Raw genomic sequence first — 17375 nt, 5'->3', positions numbered from 1 at the left:
TACACCCTCCTAAAATCAGACCCACACATGCACAATGGCCTTCGGTTTCCACACAGCCAGTACTGAATAATTGTGACACCAGTTTACATATCTTTTCCCATTTCAACTTTTTTTTGGACAAAACAAAATTAAAAAGTCTGATATAACACCCCCTACTGCTAGATCGTTAGCAAAAGACAATAAAAATGATAAAATAATCTTCAATGCCTTTTCGTACTGACTAGATCAAAGCACTTTTAAACTACAAGTCTCGTTCACCTAGCCACACCCACACACACATTCATACAGTAAAGACAAGTTGGGCTTAAATGGCTTGTTCAAGAACAAGATCCATATGTGAAAAGTGAAGAAAATGTAATTGAACTTTCCATTTGCAAGAAAACTACTCTTTGCTATATAAACTTAAATTTTCCTTTTTGGCTGATGCCCAACACATGCCTGTTGTTTGCCATTACCCTCTTGCAAAACATTTAAACCCTCTGAATGTTTGCGATGTCAGCAGGAATGTTTGTTTCCCAACCACAATATTTTCAAAGGATTGATATGCTAGACATTAAATAAAATCTCAGTCCTAACTGAGAAATCTTTAGCTATGAGACTTTACAGTTCAAAGTCCAATACTATCAATAGCAAAATGTGCTTTTCAGAACCAGAAACTTTGTTTTTAAATCACTGAACAGCAGTCAGATTTTCTCTTTCTCACACTTCCAAAGTATCACTGAGGTCAGGTGAGCAGATGCTCTTCCATAAGCTGAAATGCAGAATAAAGTATTTAACACTAGAACTCCCAGGGCCGTCAATTTGACGGTTTTGAGAATTTGACATGCCATAACTCTGGTTTATTAAAACTCTTATCTTCCTGGCATCCTGACTTTTTCTAAACCTGAGTCTTGTGTATTCCTATGTCTCTATTTAAAAAAAATAACAAAGTAAATAAAATATCTAAGTATTTCTACCTCTAACTACCACAGCCGCTATTTTGACGGCCCTATTATTTACATTGATATTTTTTTTCCCGTGGCTGAGTAAACGTGCGAGCGTTGCCTTGCAACCGCTACTCTAGAACGCAGTCTGAGAAGGAGATTGTTGGCGTCCTACAAATGGCTTCTAGAAGGATATTTTCTGCTCAAGAGGCATTGGAAATGCTTCAAAAATTACATGATTATGATTCTGGGGTCCAGAGGGATTCTGACAGCTATTGGTCAGCATTCAGTTCCAGTGACAGTGGGTCAGAGAGTGAGCCTCCCCCGGCTAAAAAACACGAGTCGTCCCATTAGCAGGAGGTTGTGGCGCATTATTTCAAGGAAGTAAAAGCCTAGCTTATGTAACGATTTTATCATTTTAGGCTATAGTTTATAGATTAGTAAACTAATAATCTATAAACTATAGCAACACTGCCACAATCAGCACATGTTCAGAGACAGGGAGACGAGCCTGGTGCCCAGTGCCCAGCTATAAACCCAGCAAACCAGCTCACTGGCAGGAGAGAAACTAAAAAACAAGGTACTAATAATGGAAATAGAAATAAACAATAAGTTAGGTCATAGATATAGTAGCCCACTAACAACAATCTATTCTGCGGTTTACAGCGTTTTCATCGCAAGACGAGTGCACACCTGGGAAGGAGGAGGAGATAGGAAAGGATTTGACTGTGTGGACAGTGGTAGGGGAGGAAGAAAGTAGAGGGAGGAGTCAGAGCCAGAACGCGTTGACAGAGCCAGATCCAAAATGCCCAGACCGCTTTCCTCTGCTTGGAGGACGCCGAAATGCTCATCCATGTTCAGGGCTGTGCTGTTGCTGAGGCTAACAGAGTTTTGGGAGATGATTCCTCCTCAGACATGAGTGTGGATGAGCTGAAGGCATTTTTAGCACTAGTTTATGTCCGCGGAGTGAAAGGGGGGCGTAACATGGAGCTGTCCAGCTTTTGGTCAGATTAGTAAAGCTTTTTTTTTAAATGTACCCACTACTCTGTATTATTTTTCAGTACTATTTATAAATAATAATAAAACTTAATAGGTTTTGATCAAATACTATTATTGATTCTTGTCAAAACCATAATTTTATAGCGTGCAAGAAAACCTGTAGCATTCTGACCAATGTAATGTGATTACATCATCACCGCCTCGCATCCAGAATGCTCGCCGTCAAATTGATGGGCTTGGGAGTTCTAGTAGTGTTAGAATTCTGGGAGTTCTAGTGTTAACCATCTTCGTGCTGCAGTCAGCATGTCATACTTTAAAAATACTAAACATCAAATTTTTATATCCCGTCAGTTAAACCAAACTAAATTTTTTGCATTTTTCATTTTCATTTACAGAATTTTGCTGGTATTCTTGCATAGTTTCCTTTTTATTTTCATACTTCCGGACCTTTTATGGGTGCAGCACTTTGGTCAACTTCAGTGGGAAAAGGTCTCCACATGGAACTGTTTTATATGTGACACACTGCTCCGAGGAACCAGTTGCGAGGACGCGCAGTGTCCTTGGCCCTCTCTGCGCCGCATTGAGAGGTTGTATTCCTCTTTGTCTCTAGTCTGGGTTAATGGCCTTACATACCACCTTCTTTTCTGTTGTTTTTCCAAAGCTACAGGGGAAATCAGTTCCTCCTCCTCTTCCAATGACCCCATGGCAGAAAGTTTGGGAAATGTAAGAATTTGTCAGAAAGAAATGTAGGAAATTGGTGATTGGCTGGACTATGAAATCTCAAATGTTCAAAAACAGTGAGCTCAGAGTCTGGATTGCTCACAGTACACCCGACTCTGTGGGAGCCTTTAAAACGGAGTCGTCCCTATCCTCTGTCACCACGTTTGCTTGCTGCCATTAGCTGGTGTCAGGTTTAACCAACCTAACAATACTTATAACAACACAAAAAGAAAAGAGAGACAAAGTATTAGTTTCTTTTACTCGCTTTGCGAGGAGAAACGGTCAAGATATGCCCAGTTACAGATCTCGCACCGCTCTGAAGCCTATCCGACCGCTTCCTCTTTTTAATGTCTTTCGGGGGTCCCTAGTTTACAAAAACATTGTTCTCTAAAGGATGGGGGAAAACAACAACTGCATCGTAAACAGGTCATAAACAGCTTTATACATTAACAACACATTCCCACAGTCTCCTCTAACTTGTAGGGTCAGTTGTGCCTTTTGTTCAGTGTAATCAGCCTTCATCTTTATGACCTCCTCAACTGGACTGCTTCCTTCTCTGCTAGTTCAGCACCATTTATGACCTTTGCCTGCAGACAAACTCACACATCCTTTACTCACACAAACATCATGAAAGGTTATGAGATCAAATAGTCAAGTTAAAGAATAGGAGAAAATATAAGATAAATCTATATTCAATTATTCCAACAGCTGGACTCCCTTAGATGGATAACGTCATATCAACTAGGCTTACTGGATCAGCTGAATGCAACTGTATTGTTTATTTTTATGATTAAGATGCATTTTATGGAACTGAATATGGATATTTGATTTTATTGGTATAAATTAGATCAATTTAAAGATACAGATATGAATTGGATCTGTTGTTGTCTTCTAAAGTGTGTTTAGATGACATTTGAGTATATCAAATTATCTAACATCTGAAATTGTTACTGTATAGGTACTGTAATTTAATATAAACATTTTACAAGTAACAAATTAAACAAAAATCATTGATTGTGTAATTCAAACACATGATTAAAAAGAGTAGACAGTTTATTCCTTTAGGAATCACATTAAACACATTGAAAACACAGAGTAAAATGGTGGGACTCCTTCCTCACAAGGTGTTGCTGTGCTTAGGTTTTAGGTAAAAGAAGCCCACCAACTACGCCAGTATACATCAGAGCAGGGAACATATTTAAAATGGGTAAGGCCCATCAGTAGTTAATGCAAGTGTTGTGTAGGACCGGGGTTATCGTCAGACGTATTTCTTTACCACCTGCGCTGCTACAGATTTTTACAGTTATTTTAACTCCTGTAGCATTTAAATAAAATCATACACTCGATTTTCTATATTGAAAGGATTCCAAGATGAATATTTTTTTCATCATCAAATGTCCCCAAAGTCTTATCAGTACTTCCTAAATAACCTTTTAGAGCACTCTGACTTCTGTACATGAGTTTTGGTAAAATAATAAAATTGGACGAAGCTCCAGTCACTAATATACTAGTGACTGTTTGAAGTGTTGCAAAATAATAAAATCAAATTGTTATTAGAAAATGTTATCTTATTTTATGTCTCTATGGAAGCTAATTATAAACCCAGGAATAGCTCTTCGTGCAGTATAGGCAACTATTTTTGTCATATTTTTTGGTTCCACAGTTGGTATTCCTGCTTATATGTTGTACCATATATTTGTCACTGATCAGGCCTACAAACTCTAGAGAAACTACATACGACATTTAAAGGATGACCTGATTTTCTTCCCATGTTGAACAATATATTTTCTCAGTAAAGAGGAGTGGAAGGAACTGTTGAAATGGTCACCAAGACTAAGTTTCCCTCAGTCTTACCGCCCCAGAGAAAATCGGCAGCTTTCCAATCTGATTTAACACTGACCTCTGGATTATGCTGTCCATGGTTACTGGAGAGACATTTTGATTTTGTTATTATGGAAAAAAAAAAATCTTTAAAAATGCTGCTGTAAGAAAGTCTCACAATGAAACCGTGTGTGCTTCATTAGCTCAGACTCTGTTAAGGGGATTTTATATTTTGTAGCATTTTTATAAAAGACCAGTGTAGAAGCGACTAGTGTTTCTTAATATTATTTAATAAACTAATAAGTGTCGGTGATGTTATTTACGAAGTGTTGGATACGACTGTGGTGGTATTTGATCATTTTATAACATTATGGGCCAGATCTTCAAAAATCCCAAATAGCAGATGCTAATTTGCGTGTACTATAAATAAATTGCACGTGCAATAAGGGGGCGTGTTACATGCGATATTCAAAGATTGCACGTGCAATGGATAAAGGTGCAAAACAGGTGCAGACCGCCCTATTTAAATGAGGAAATTGCGTGTGCTACTGGCTGGAACACGAGGAAAAGCAAACAGATCCTCTTCTGTGTTGCTAGAAAGATGAAGGGATTGTTACATTGCATCATAATAAATAATCCAGTTGCTGATTTTTTCCTTCTGTTCTGTTCGGCCCTTGCTTTTCTGGACTGTTAGTTAGTTAACTTTTGTTGTGCTACTCACAGCAGGTTGGTCATCTGCCCTTATGAGATTATTTCTCTTATCTTGCTTGACGCAATTCACATCAAATTGGCCAATCGATATTAACCATATAAGACACAAATATGTTTGTTGATTAAGTTGTCTCCCTGTATCTTTTAATTCTTGTTGGAGACTCATCGGGTTCTGTTGTTTTTTTGACAGTATATGTTTTAAGAGTTCGAACATATACTGTTGTAATATACTGTCGAACGTAATATTAGCAGCACAAAAATAGTTTGTTGTAGATGTTGGCAATCTGTATGTTATAGTTTTGCCAATTTTAAAACATAGCGTCACATACCTCTCCTGCCAAAAAGTTAAATCAAACATTTATATATGTAAAAATTTATTATTTTCCAATGATTTTACTAAATTCAGGACAGCCGCCAACATTGTTGTATTACATCTCACACAAAATCACCTCACACAAAATACCCTACCGATTAATAAACACGTCAACCTCAACACTGCTATTTTTCTGTCATACCCTGTGCTAATTGCAAAACATCCACCATCATCAAGATCTCTGCATCCTGCAAGCACATAAACTTTCAGGCCAATAATCAGCCTCAACCTTTAATGTGACTTTTAAAGGTAAAGGTTTTCCAAAATGTGCAGCAAACAACAACACTGTCAGAGCAGCCAGAATTGGGTGAGAACAAAACAGGAGTAGTAACAATAAAAACACCATCATCTGTAGAGAGGATCGTGTTCGCTGAATCAGAGGCTCCAATCACTCACTGGAAGCAACATTGGTAGACTGGAACAATAAAGGGGCAGTAGAAATGGTTTTATTCATGAGAATCATTTCATCGCTGGCTACAGGGTAGGCAGTCCACTTCTCACCTTTAGCTGAAACTGTTCTGAAATATCTGTACATTTTTCAGTTCTGTTTGTAGGTAAAAGCTACTTATCAAACAAAGTTGTAAACTAGCACTTTGCTCTATAAGGAAGATTGATTGCAGTAAAACCTGGCTTATGTGACATGACTCTGTCAGCCAATACATTTCTTAACTGGCTTGTTGTTTATTTTTTTAGACGCAGCGATGCATTCAATAACAGAATGTGGCTTTGGAATTCTTATTACTTATCATTTGTGTTGCTCTCCCACCTCTTCATATATATATATATATATATATATATATATGCAAACAAGATGGTTCCGGTCCCTACCAGGTTCAAAGGTCCTTGCATGAGAGTAACCACTATGTGAAAACACCCTTAACCTCTCCAACCCTCTGCCAGGTGTTGCAGTCTGTCTGCTTTCTGCCTTCACGTAGCTGACTTGTGTGTTTAGCAGGCTCTTAGTGGTGCTGGTTCCCTTTAAAGACACTGACAGGAGTACTCTGCTGTGCCACACTTCCCTCTGCAGGCACAATAGAAAACATTCACATCGGATTGCAGTGATTTCCATCACTGCTCAGAGATGGAAAACTTCATATTTTACTGTCAATGATGTCCGTCTCTATAAACTTCAATCATTCTAAAGAAAAAAATTGTCACCCTTTGTCTAATGCACTTTCTAGGATACCATTTTTTTCCTGCTGTAATGAATAGTAAAACCCCTGAAATGAAATTGGGCCTCAGAATATATAAACAGGTAAAACTGTACACCTTTTGGTTGCAAAGCGGCCAAATACCAGCAGTCTTGCTGATCTTAAAACTGATCAGCCAGACAAGGTGTTGTGCTGGAACTATTTCACATGGCTTTTCACTCACCGTGTTATCTGCACAGGTTGCAAAGCTTTAAGCTGAGCTGCAGCTTCTTCAGTGTTTATATCAAACTGAATCAGACGAATCCTTACAGCTGGAGCTACATGAGGCATGTTGACTGAGGTGTCAATCAGATGCTCCACCAGGTTTGTTATGATTATTTTCCTTCCTGGCCTCTAGTTTAATTGTTTGTTGTCTCTGGTGCGATGCTGGTGTCAGACAGAAAAGATGTCTGAATTTCAGATTGGCTCTCAAAGAAATATGAAGACACCCAAAGCCCTTCATTTGTTCAGGTTTTCTTCCTAGTCACTCTTAGCAGCAAACAGCAGCACTGTTGACTAGTGCCAGAGGTTCGGAGGTCAGTTTTGGCCCTGAGGAAGTCTTAGACTTAGACCATAATGTTTGGGAGCATCCAACAAAGGCCCCAGGACAGTTTATTGATTCTTGGCGAGTAAGTTCAGGTTTTGCATGTGTGGCGAAGACCCTGGTTATCAGTAAAAAGCTGCCCCCTGGAGCTATTGCAGCTCCAAGTTAAACTTTCTAAAAATAAAGGCCTGGCTTTTTGTTGGATTTTTCAGAAAAAGAAACAAGAAACAAAATTGCTAAAAAAAAAAAAAAAACTTTTCTCACAGTGCTAAAAAAATGTGCCTGAGCTCACTGTAATGATGCACACAAGACGATAATAGACTTTGGTGAGGCATGCGAAAGTGTTCTATGATCTGCTACGGTGGAACATCAAGCATGATAAAATTTTCTGTAAGGTTGTGACATATGCCAAGGTGGACGTTGACTTCACTATTTTAAAATAAAGGGGAGTGCACAGGTAACAGGGGTAACAGGTCCTGAAGGAAAACCCAGAGATCCAGCGCCCTGGTTTGCATATACATACAGGGGTTGGACAATGAAACTGAAACACCTTTCATTTTAGTGTGGGAGGTTTCATGGCTAAATTGGACCAGCCTGGTAGCCAGTCTTCATTGATTGCACATTGAACCAGTAAGAGCAGAGTGTGAAGGTTCAATTAGGAGGGTAAGAGCACAGTTTTGCTCAAAATATTGAAATGCACACAACATTATGGGTGACATACCAGAGTTCAAAAGAGGACAAATTGTTGGTGCATGTCTTGCTGGCACATCTGTGACTAAGACAGCAAGTCTTTGTGATGTATCAAGAGCTACGGTATCCAGGGTAATGTCAGCATACCACCAAGAAGGACGAACCACATCCAACAGGATTAAATGTGGACGCAAGAGGAAGCTGTCTGAAAGGGATGTTCGGGTGCTAACCCAGATTGTATCCAAAAAACATAAAACCACGGCTGCCCAAATCATGGCAGAATTAAATGTGCACCTCAACTCTCCTGTTTCCACCAGAACTGTCCGTCGGGAGCTCCACAGGGTCAATATACACGGCCGGGCTGCTATAGCCAAACCTTTGGTCACTCATGCCAATGCCAAATGTCGGTTTCAATGATGCAAGGAGCGCAAATCTTGGGCTGTGGACAATGTGAAACATGTATTGTTCTCTGATGAGTCCAACTTTACTGTTTTCCCCACATCCGGGAGAGTTACGGTGAGGAGAAGCCCCAAAGAAGCGTACCACCCAGACTGTTGCATGCCCAGAGTGAAGCATGGGGGTGGATCAGTGATGGTTTGGGCTGCCATATCATGGCATTCCCTTGGCCCAATACTTGTGCTAGATGGGCGCGTCACTGCCAAGGACTACCGAACCATTCTTGAGGACCATGTGCATCCAATGGTTCAAACATTGTATCCTGAAGCCGGTGCCATGTATCAGGATGACAATGCACCAATACACACAGCGAGACTGGTGAAAGATTGGTTTGATGAACATTAAAGTGAAGTTGAACATTTTCCATTGCCTGCACAGTCACCAGATCTAAATATTATTGAGCCACTTTGGGGAGTTTTGGAGGAGCGAGTCAGGAAACGTTTTCTTCCACCAGTATCACGTAGTGACCTGGCCACTATCCTGCAAGAAGAATGGCTTAATTCCCTCTGACCACTGTGCAGGACTTGTATATGTCATTCCAAAGACAAATTGATGCTGTATTGTCCGCAAAAGGAGGCCCTACACCATACTAATAAATGATTGTGGTCTAAAACCAGGTTTTTCAGTTTCATTGTCCAACCCCTGTATATATATATATATATATAAGTACTTGGTGCACCCCATGGTTTTCTCCCACTGTAATGGTGGAATGAGCACAGAAAACTTCAAAGGAAAGTGCCCACAAACCTGATCAAATAACTGATTGCTTTGGTATCAGAGGAGCAGCAGCTCCACTCCTGGATGACAGAGTTCTTAATTTCAGTCAAATGAGTTATTGTATTTGGTAAAGGATATCCTTGCAGCGAGGTGGGTTGCCAGCCATTTTTGCCATTCTGCAGTAAACACTTACACCCTGATGAAATATAAAACTCCAAACTAATTGTTCAGTCAGGTGAAACCTCAAGGTGTTCTTGTTTAAGCACCTGACAGAGATCAGGTTTGTCATACAAGAAGCACCAATTTATCTTTCAACAGATTTGAAACAGGATTTAAAAGCGGAACTGCAGTGTATGTTCTGGATTCCTAAAACCCTATCATGTTGCCTAAACCTAAACAGAAAAGAGTGCTGCATAATTCCAAATGATGGTCTAACCTTCCTAAACAAAAAAGAAATCAAAAGTTAAAACTAAGTTAAAACATGAGTCCTACAAAGACTCTAAAAACTAATTTCAGACACTTTTAAATCAAAAAGACAAAGCCATTTGAACAGAAAAACAAATCTATTCATGCGTTCAAAGGAAATGGGTTTCTGTGGCTGCCTGATCAGAAGATAGTCAGTAGAGGCATCTAATCCAAACAGCATCATTTCCAACACTGAATGTATTGACCTTATGGAATACCTAATCACAAGGAATTTGTGCTTTAAAAAACTCTAAAAGGAAACTTTGAAGAAAAATCATCATTATAAGTCCTTTACCTTTGTGCACTCAGGCCTCCTGTGAAGACTTTTAGGTTTAGGCCTGTTACATTGATTGCAAGGCAAAGGTTACATTATACTTCTTTCAAAGGGGCATAAACTTGTCGTCACCACCACTGAATCGATATCTTGTGATATAAATTCATTTCATTAAGCTCAAAATAAAAGGTGTCTGATAAGTTTAAAATAGAATAATTTTAATTACTTATTTATATCTACAGCCTTTATTTTAATACATTTGGATATTTCTTCCTAATCCAGGTTCCCATTCAAGTTCTACATTTTCTGAGATACCTCTGCAGTTTTCTGAGATGCAGCTCTCCATAGCCTCTAAAACTTTGTTGTGTTGCCCAGGGTTCAGTGATTTAGTCCCCTTTTAATTTCAGTAGATATCTGGTTAATAAACAAAACAACAGGCATTCCTCAGGGCTGTGAGATGCTGGTGCCTGAATCCAGGGGCTTGGAACAGGGTGCACCTTGGACAGTCCTTTATTGGGTCAAAACAGAGATATATAGGACAGACAGGCATGCTTATACACTCTCATCTCAGAGCATCTAAATTTGCTATTTATTCCACCATAATTCTGGACTGTGGGAAACCAGAGTATGTACAGAAAATGACCAAAATGGGAGATCATGCAAACAGAACACTGATGGGATTGGGCTGGGACCTTCATGAAGCTACAGTGCTAACTACCCACAAATAGTCATACGAATGTATTATTTATTACTTTGGGCTGACAAAGTCCTGAAGTATTGCTGAGTAAAGATATACAGGTCATTCTCAAAATATTAGCATATTGTGATAAAGTTCATTATTTTCCATAATGTCATGATGAAAATTTAACATTCACATATTTTAGATTCATTGCACACTAACTGAAATATTTCAGGTCTTTTATTGTCTTAATACGGATGATTTTGGCATACAGCTCATGAAAACCCAAAATTCCTATCTCACAAAATTAGCATATCATTAAAAGGGTCTCTAAACGAGCTATGAACCTAATCATCTGAATCAACGAGTTAACTCTAAACACCTGCAAAAGATTCCTGAGGCCTTTAAAACTCCCAGCCTGGTTCATCACTCAAAACCCCAATCATGGGTAAGACTGCCGACCTGACTGCTGTCCAGAAGGCCACTATTGACACCCTCAAGCAAGAGGGTAAGACAGAGAAATAAATTTCTGAACGAATAGGCTGTTCCCAGAGTGCTGTATCAAGGCACCTCAGTGGGAAGTCTGTGGGAAGGAAAAAGTGCGGCAGAAAACGCTGCACAACGAGAAGAGGTGACCGGACCCTGAGGAAGATTGTGGAGAAGGGCCGATTCCAGACCTTGGGGGACCTGCGGAAGCAGTGGACTGAGTCTGGAGTAGAAACATCCAGAGCCACCGTGCACAGGCGTGTGCAGGAAATGGGCTACAGGTGCCGCATTCCCCAGGTCAAGTTACTTTTGAACCAGAAACAGCGGCAGAAGCACCTGACCTGGGCTACAGAGAAGCAGTACTGGACTGTTGCTCAGTGGTCCAAAGTACTTTTTTCAGATGAAAGCAAATTCTGCATGTCATTCGGAAATCAAGGTGCCAGAGTCTGGAGGAAGACTGGGGAGAAGGAAATGCCAAAATGCCAGAAGTCCAGTGTCAAGTACCCACAGTCAGTGATGGTCTGGGGTGCCGTGTCAGCTGCTGGTGTTGGTCCACTGTGTTTTATCAAGGGCAGGGTCAATGCAGGTAGCTATCAGGAGATTTCGGAGCACTTCATGTTTCCATCTGCTGAAAAGCTTTATGGAGATGAAGATTTCATTTTTCAGCACGACCTGGCACCTGCTCACAGTCCCAAAACCACTGGTAAGTGGTTTACTGACCATGGTATCACTGTGCTCAATTGGCCTGCCAACTCTCCTGACCTGAACCCCATAGAGAATCTGTGGGATATTGTGAAGAGAACGTTGAGAGACTCAAGACCCAACACTCTGGATGAGCTAAAGGCCGCTATCGAAGCATCCTGGGCCTCCATAAGACCTCAGCAGTGCCACAGGCTGATTGCCTCCATGCCACGCCGCATTGAAGCAGTCATTTCTGCAAAAGGATTCCCGACCAAGTATTGAGTGCATAACTGTACATGATTATTTGAAGGTTGACGTTTTTTGTATTAAAAACACTTTTCTTTTATTGGTCGGATGAAATATGCTAATTTTGTGAGATAGGAATTTTGGGTTTTCATGAGCTGTATGCCACAATCATCTGTATTAAGACAATAAAAGACTTGAAATATTTCAGTTAGTGTGCAATGAATCTAAAATATATGAATGTTAAATTTTCATCATGACATTATGGAAAATAATGAACTTTATCACAATATGCTAATATTTTGAGAAGGACCTGTACTCAATAAATACATTATAAAATTTCACTTCATAATTTCAGCAGGTAGTAAATAAACAAAATTTGAAACTAGCCCTTTGCTTGGCCTAATTTTCCTGAAGGACTGAAACAAACCACCTCTGAATAGTGCTGATATACTGTGCCCTGGGAAACCGGCTGTAATAAACCTGCTGTTGGAAACATAATGGAAAAACCTACAACCCTAGTTCTAAGCCTATTGCCTGTATCCAGAGGCTGTTAGACTCACTACTATCAGAATTTAAAGCCTATGAAAAATAGAAAAGGGCACATTGTTGGCTCCAAGCCTGGCCACACAGTCAGCCCTTAGGCAGAGGCCCTAACCTATAACATCTTTGCCATTTTCCTCTGGTGTGTATATGTGTGTGTTTCACACACACAGCTCTCCACAGACACTAAATTGGCTCCACACTGTTTTGCCATTGTGATGAAATGAGCCTTGATTGCCCAGTGCTTTGCCAGGTAAAATAAATTTGTTATTCTATTACAGCTTGATAGACCTGCTTGCCTAAAGGTAAATTCAAAAAAGTCTTTAGCAGAGCAAGGTTTGCCAGAGGCCTTTTTGGCTCCATTCAAGCATTTTTTGCCAAGTGACAGGATGACTGCCAGTTTCCACAGCAATCTCCGCCACCTGTGATGGATGGCCCAGTGGGTTAGTCTACACAAACGCAGCTGTGATTGCACAGCACCATAATGGAGGAATAGAGAGTAGGAGGGGGGACCTGTGAGCAGGAGATAGACAGAGGTTTTATAAGCTTTCATTTGCTTTGAGCAGAAATATTGAGAGCAGTTTCAAAGCTCAGAGACTGTGGAGAATTAGTTGCGGTCATCCAGAACTGCTCCTGTTTGCTCTGTGCCCTGACAGAAGAATAAGTGAACAAAAACTGTGAAGTTTTTTTTAAATATTAGTTCTAGTTAAGCAAAGCACAGAGCAGTTAGGATTAAAGACAAACGAACAGAATTTGGTTATTAAAGTTTCATTGAATTTCACTGAGAAACTCTTTGTACAGCCACATGAAACATGAAAATGTTCTGACTGGCCTGGGTTCTGACATCTTTGATCAAATTATGTTTAATGAGACCTCTTTATTAAGTGTATCTTAATCATTAATATTATAGGCTGGTTCCTGTAATGCTGATCCATTAATGTACTCACAGAGTATCAGCCTAAAAAAATGAAAAAATAAAAAGTGTTTTTAATGTGCTGTAAATTTTTAAAAACTATTGCAACACGAACAAAATATCTTCTCAATCTTTATTTTATTTCTCATTGCAATTGAACATTCCAATGAAATTTGTCCTCAGCATTTAACCCATCACATAGGGAGCAGTGGGCAGCTGTGCAGCACCCAGGGAGCAGCACCCAGGGAGCAGCACCCAGGGAGCATTTCAGGGCTAAGAGTCCTACTCAGGGACCCAAGGTGGCAGCTTGTGGGATTCGAACTGAGTACTTGCAGCCTTCTCAGAAAGCAAAAATGACCAAAATATGTTTAAATCACCTGCTGTACTTATTAACCAGCAGATCAGGAATGTTTTGCAGAACTTTAAAAGCTTTTAGTTTTTGATTGACTTCTCGATTTTTTGCTCTGCAACACACTGCTACTCTTTACCAGATTCATAATTAGTCTAATCTAGACAATAGTATTACTTTTTTATTCAAAATACTAGTCATTTTCTTCACAAAACACAGAGAATTTACTAAAGGTCTGACTTACCACTTTAAACCAACAGTTTGGTTCACATTACATTTTGCTAAGCAGCTTAAACACAGCATACATTGTTATTGAACAAGTAGTTAGTATTTCTGGGGTCTTAATGACCAGTGTTGGGCATTTTACTTAAACACACAATTAGTTATAGTTACTAGTTACTCCTCCCAAAAAGCAACTGAGTTAGTAACGGAGTTACTTCACTATAAAAGTAATTTGTTACCAGGGAAAGTAACTATTGTGCTACTTTTTTATATTTAAGTATGTCTACAAATTTAGATTTTTTCCTAAGGTTTCACAAGCCAGTTGCATAAAGTGGAATTACATGGACAAGTAGTCTACTCACATCAAACTTTTAATAGTTACTTCATATGTACGTTCTTGCCTTTTACCACAAGGAGAATAAAGTAGTGTCTGTACTTCTGCTTTGAAAACGCAATCTTTACCTCCAGACCCACCATTGTTGCAGCTTACATCTCTTAGTTTGCCTGGGCAGGGCTGCTGTGTGCGTTTGTGGTTTGTGTGTAAACTAAACACAGCCTCTGATAGGCTTACAATGAAAGCTTATTCTACTTCAGCCAATCATCATCACTTATGCGATTGTCTCGACCCTTCCTACTTCCTTCACCAAAGAAAAAAAGCTCCTGTGGCTGTGAGCCATGACAGATGACAAGAGCTTCAATGAGTAGCTTTAGTTTATAACACGTCCCATTTAATTGTCAGTAACGGTAAAGGCGTAATGCTGAAAAAAGTAATTCGTTTGATTACTCGTTACTGAAAAAAGTAAAGCCGTTAGTAACACTGTTTATTTTAATGTTGTTATTCCCATCACTGTTAATGACTGACTGGAAGTATTCTGTAGTCTTTTGTGTGCCTCTATCTCACTGACATGGAATCCAGGATGCATTGGTAGTCCAGTACGTGACAAATATGCCTTAGATTTGGGACTACAATTTTGATTAGATGATCATGCAAAAATGGTACCTTTTTTGTTCCTAGGAACACAACTATCATTCTCTGATAGATGAGGATAAACAAACACAAAAAGGAAACAGAAGAAAGAAAGAAAGAAACACTAAACAGTCTGATGGTGTTATGGCTTTTTTGTTTGCGTGTTTTCTTAAAAGCAAGTCTGAAACATCAAAAGGATGATTTGAAGTAGTTGCAGCTTAAGGTGGATCTACATGTAGTTCAGAGGCAAGGCAAGTTTATTTGTATAAAAGAAAATCAACAAAAAGACAATTCAAAGTGCTTTACATGATGAAAACTTTAAAAAACGAAAACAGAAAAAGCACATTGTAATGGCATAAAGGCAAGTAAAGAAAAGTTGGACTACAGACTGAAACTAATGAGCTTTTAACCATGATTTAAAAGAGCTCAGGAATTCTACATTTCTGTAGTTTTCTGGACGTTTTTTCGAGATTGGTGGAAAATAACTGAATGCTGCTTTTCCATGTTTGGTTCTGATTCTGGTGATGCAGATTCGATTTGAACCAGAAGACCTGAGTGGTCTGGAAGGTTGACAACACACAATGACAACAAATCTTTATTTTAAAGTCTATTCTCTGAGATACAGGGAGCCAGTGTAATGACTTTAGAACTTGGGTGATGTGCTCTAGCCTGATCCCTGATCCAATCATATTCCTTACATTCCTTTTTGATTTGATTATACAGAGAAAAACAATAAATGTACAATATCTGCTGAACATCAACCACAACAATCAACAGCTTATTTCTCAGTTAGTGGATGCTAAACAAAGTGATGCTGAATTCACCAGCATAATTACCCAATAACTGACTAATTTCTCTTTTTCTGCAGAGAAACATGCTGGATGTTAGTCAAATCATGAAGGATCTAGCCAGCATGGTCCATGAACAAGGAGACACAATAGGTAAGCCATGGTTTTATTGTGTGTTTAAAGCTGGTTCATTTGCCTTGACTGACTAAGTTAGAAAAGATAAAACTTTAAAAAGATGCCTCACTATAATACACTTAAGTAATAACATGAACCCAAAAATTCTTCTGGTCAAAACAAACTTTTTAACCAGAAAATCTGCAAAATGCAGTCAGGATTACAGAGACATTGGCCTGTGAGAGAAAGTCCAGTTAGACACACTGATTTCTGTAAATGCTTCTCCATTTCCTGAAGTGTTGTAGTCTGGGCAAAAAATTAAGCTTAGCACAGAGATACTCATGATCTGCTGCTAGGTCACAAATTGTTCCATCAAGCTCAATCAAGAACACTCAAAAGATATTGGTCTTTACTAAATGTCAAGCAACAGTGAAGCTAAAGAGACAAACCTGAAAAATATCTTGTTGATGGGGTGGTAGATCAATTCTGCCATGAGGTGAAAGGTCTGATAAATAGATCCAAACCGAGATTACTGTCTTTAGCTTTGTTCTTGGTGGACAAACTTTCAGACTGTTCGAGGAGAATTAGCTCATTTGCAGATTAATTTAAAGCTGAATAAGATAAATGTCTAGATAGTAGCCAAAATAGTACTAAAGAGCAGCATTACTTAAATATATATTTTACTCAAGCATAAGTAAAAAGTAGTGAAGAGTGAGAACTTCTGCCTACTTCATGGCCGAGTACAGCATGTGAACTTCTACATGCTGTAAGCTCCAACAGACCTACTAAAAATCGGCATTTTGAGTAAGTTTCTGGATAAATGAATACCAGATTATGTGAAAGACAGAATCTAACAAACATGTCGACCTGAAAAAGGAACAAGAAAGATGGAAAATTAAGTAAAACTGAAGATGAAACCCCCAAAGCAGCTAACAATATCCAAAGGGACTTCACTGAAAACCAAGGGAGAAGCTAACAACATGGTCAACTTTAGTGATAACACGGATAACGACATGCTGGCAGAGTTACAAAACCTCCAACAGCAAAATACAGACTCATTCTGGGACTTAAAGCTCCTTTCACCAGAATAGAGATGAATCTGACTGATATTGCGACATGTACAGACGACTTGGAACAAAAAGGTCTGAGGCCAAATGCAGGGTGAGTGCTATAGAGGATAGGCTAGCTAAACATGAAAGAGTGCTAAGATACTTGCTATGCAGAGAAGCCAATCCTGCGAATAAATGTGATGAAGTTAAGAATCTATGTAAAGATGAACTGGAATGTTTTGGTCTGAATTCCTTGTTATTGTAGCTCCACAGGCCCCTCTTTTACCCTTGTTCTGAGGTGTTTCTCAGAACTTTTGGGTGCCGTCTCTTTAAATGCTGTTGAGGCAATTTACACCCTGGCCCCCTCCAGGTCAAAGAGTGTTAGACTTTAACCCGTTCAGCAATTTTTGTAGTTTGAATACAGAGATACAATTATGGCTAAAACTATGCAAAACTGT

The 17375-nt window shown here is 39.2% G+C and overlaps 1 protein-coding gene across 4 annotated transcripts in view; it reads left to right on the top strand.

The window, feature by feature from the left end:
• The window catches only part of tsnare1 (T-SNARE Domain Containing 1), a 265587-nt gene that overhangs the window by 159822 nt on the left and 88390 nt on the right, over positions 1 to 17375 (top strand). For all 4 annotated transcript variants that reach the window (XM_047362034.1, XM_047362037.1, XM_047362035.1 and 1 more), the window contains exon 9: positions 15835 to 15907. In XM_047362034.1, the coding sequence (XP_047217990.1) occupies positions 15835 to 15907 (73 nt within the window). The remainder of the gene's footprint in view (positions 1 to 15834; positions 15908 to 17375) is intronic.

The sequence above is a fragment of the Girardinichthys multiradiatus genome, chromosome 3 (genome assembly GCF_021462225.1).
Source record: "Girardinichthys multiradiatus isolate DD_20200921_A chromosome 3, DD_fGirMul_XY1, whole genome shotgun sequence".
In the NCBI taxonomy this organism is placed as follows: domain Eukaryota; kingdom Metazoa; phylum Chordata; class Actinopteri; order Cyprinodontiformes; family Goodeidae; genus Girardinichthys; species Girardinichthys multiradiatus.
This window is presented reverse-complemented; position numbering and strand designations above follow the sequence as displayed.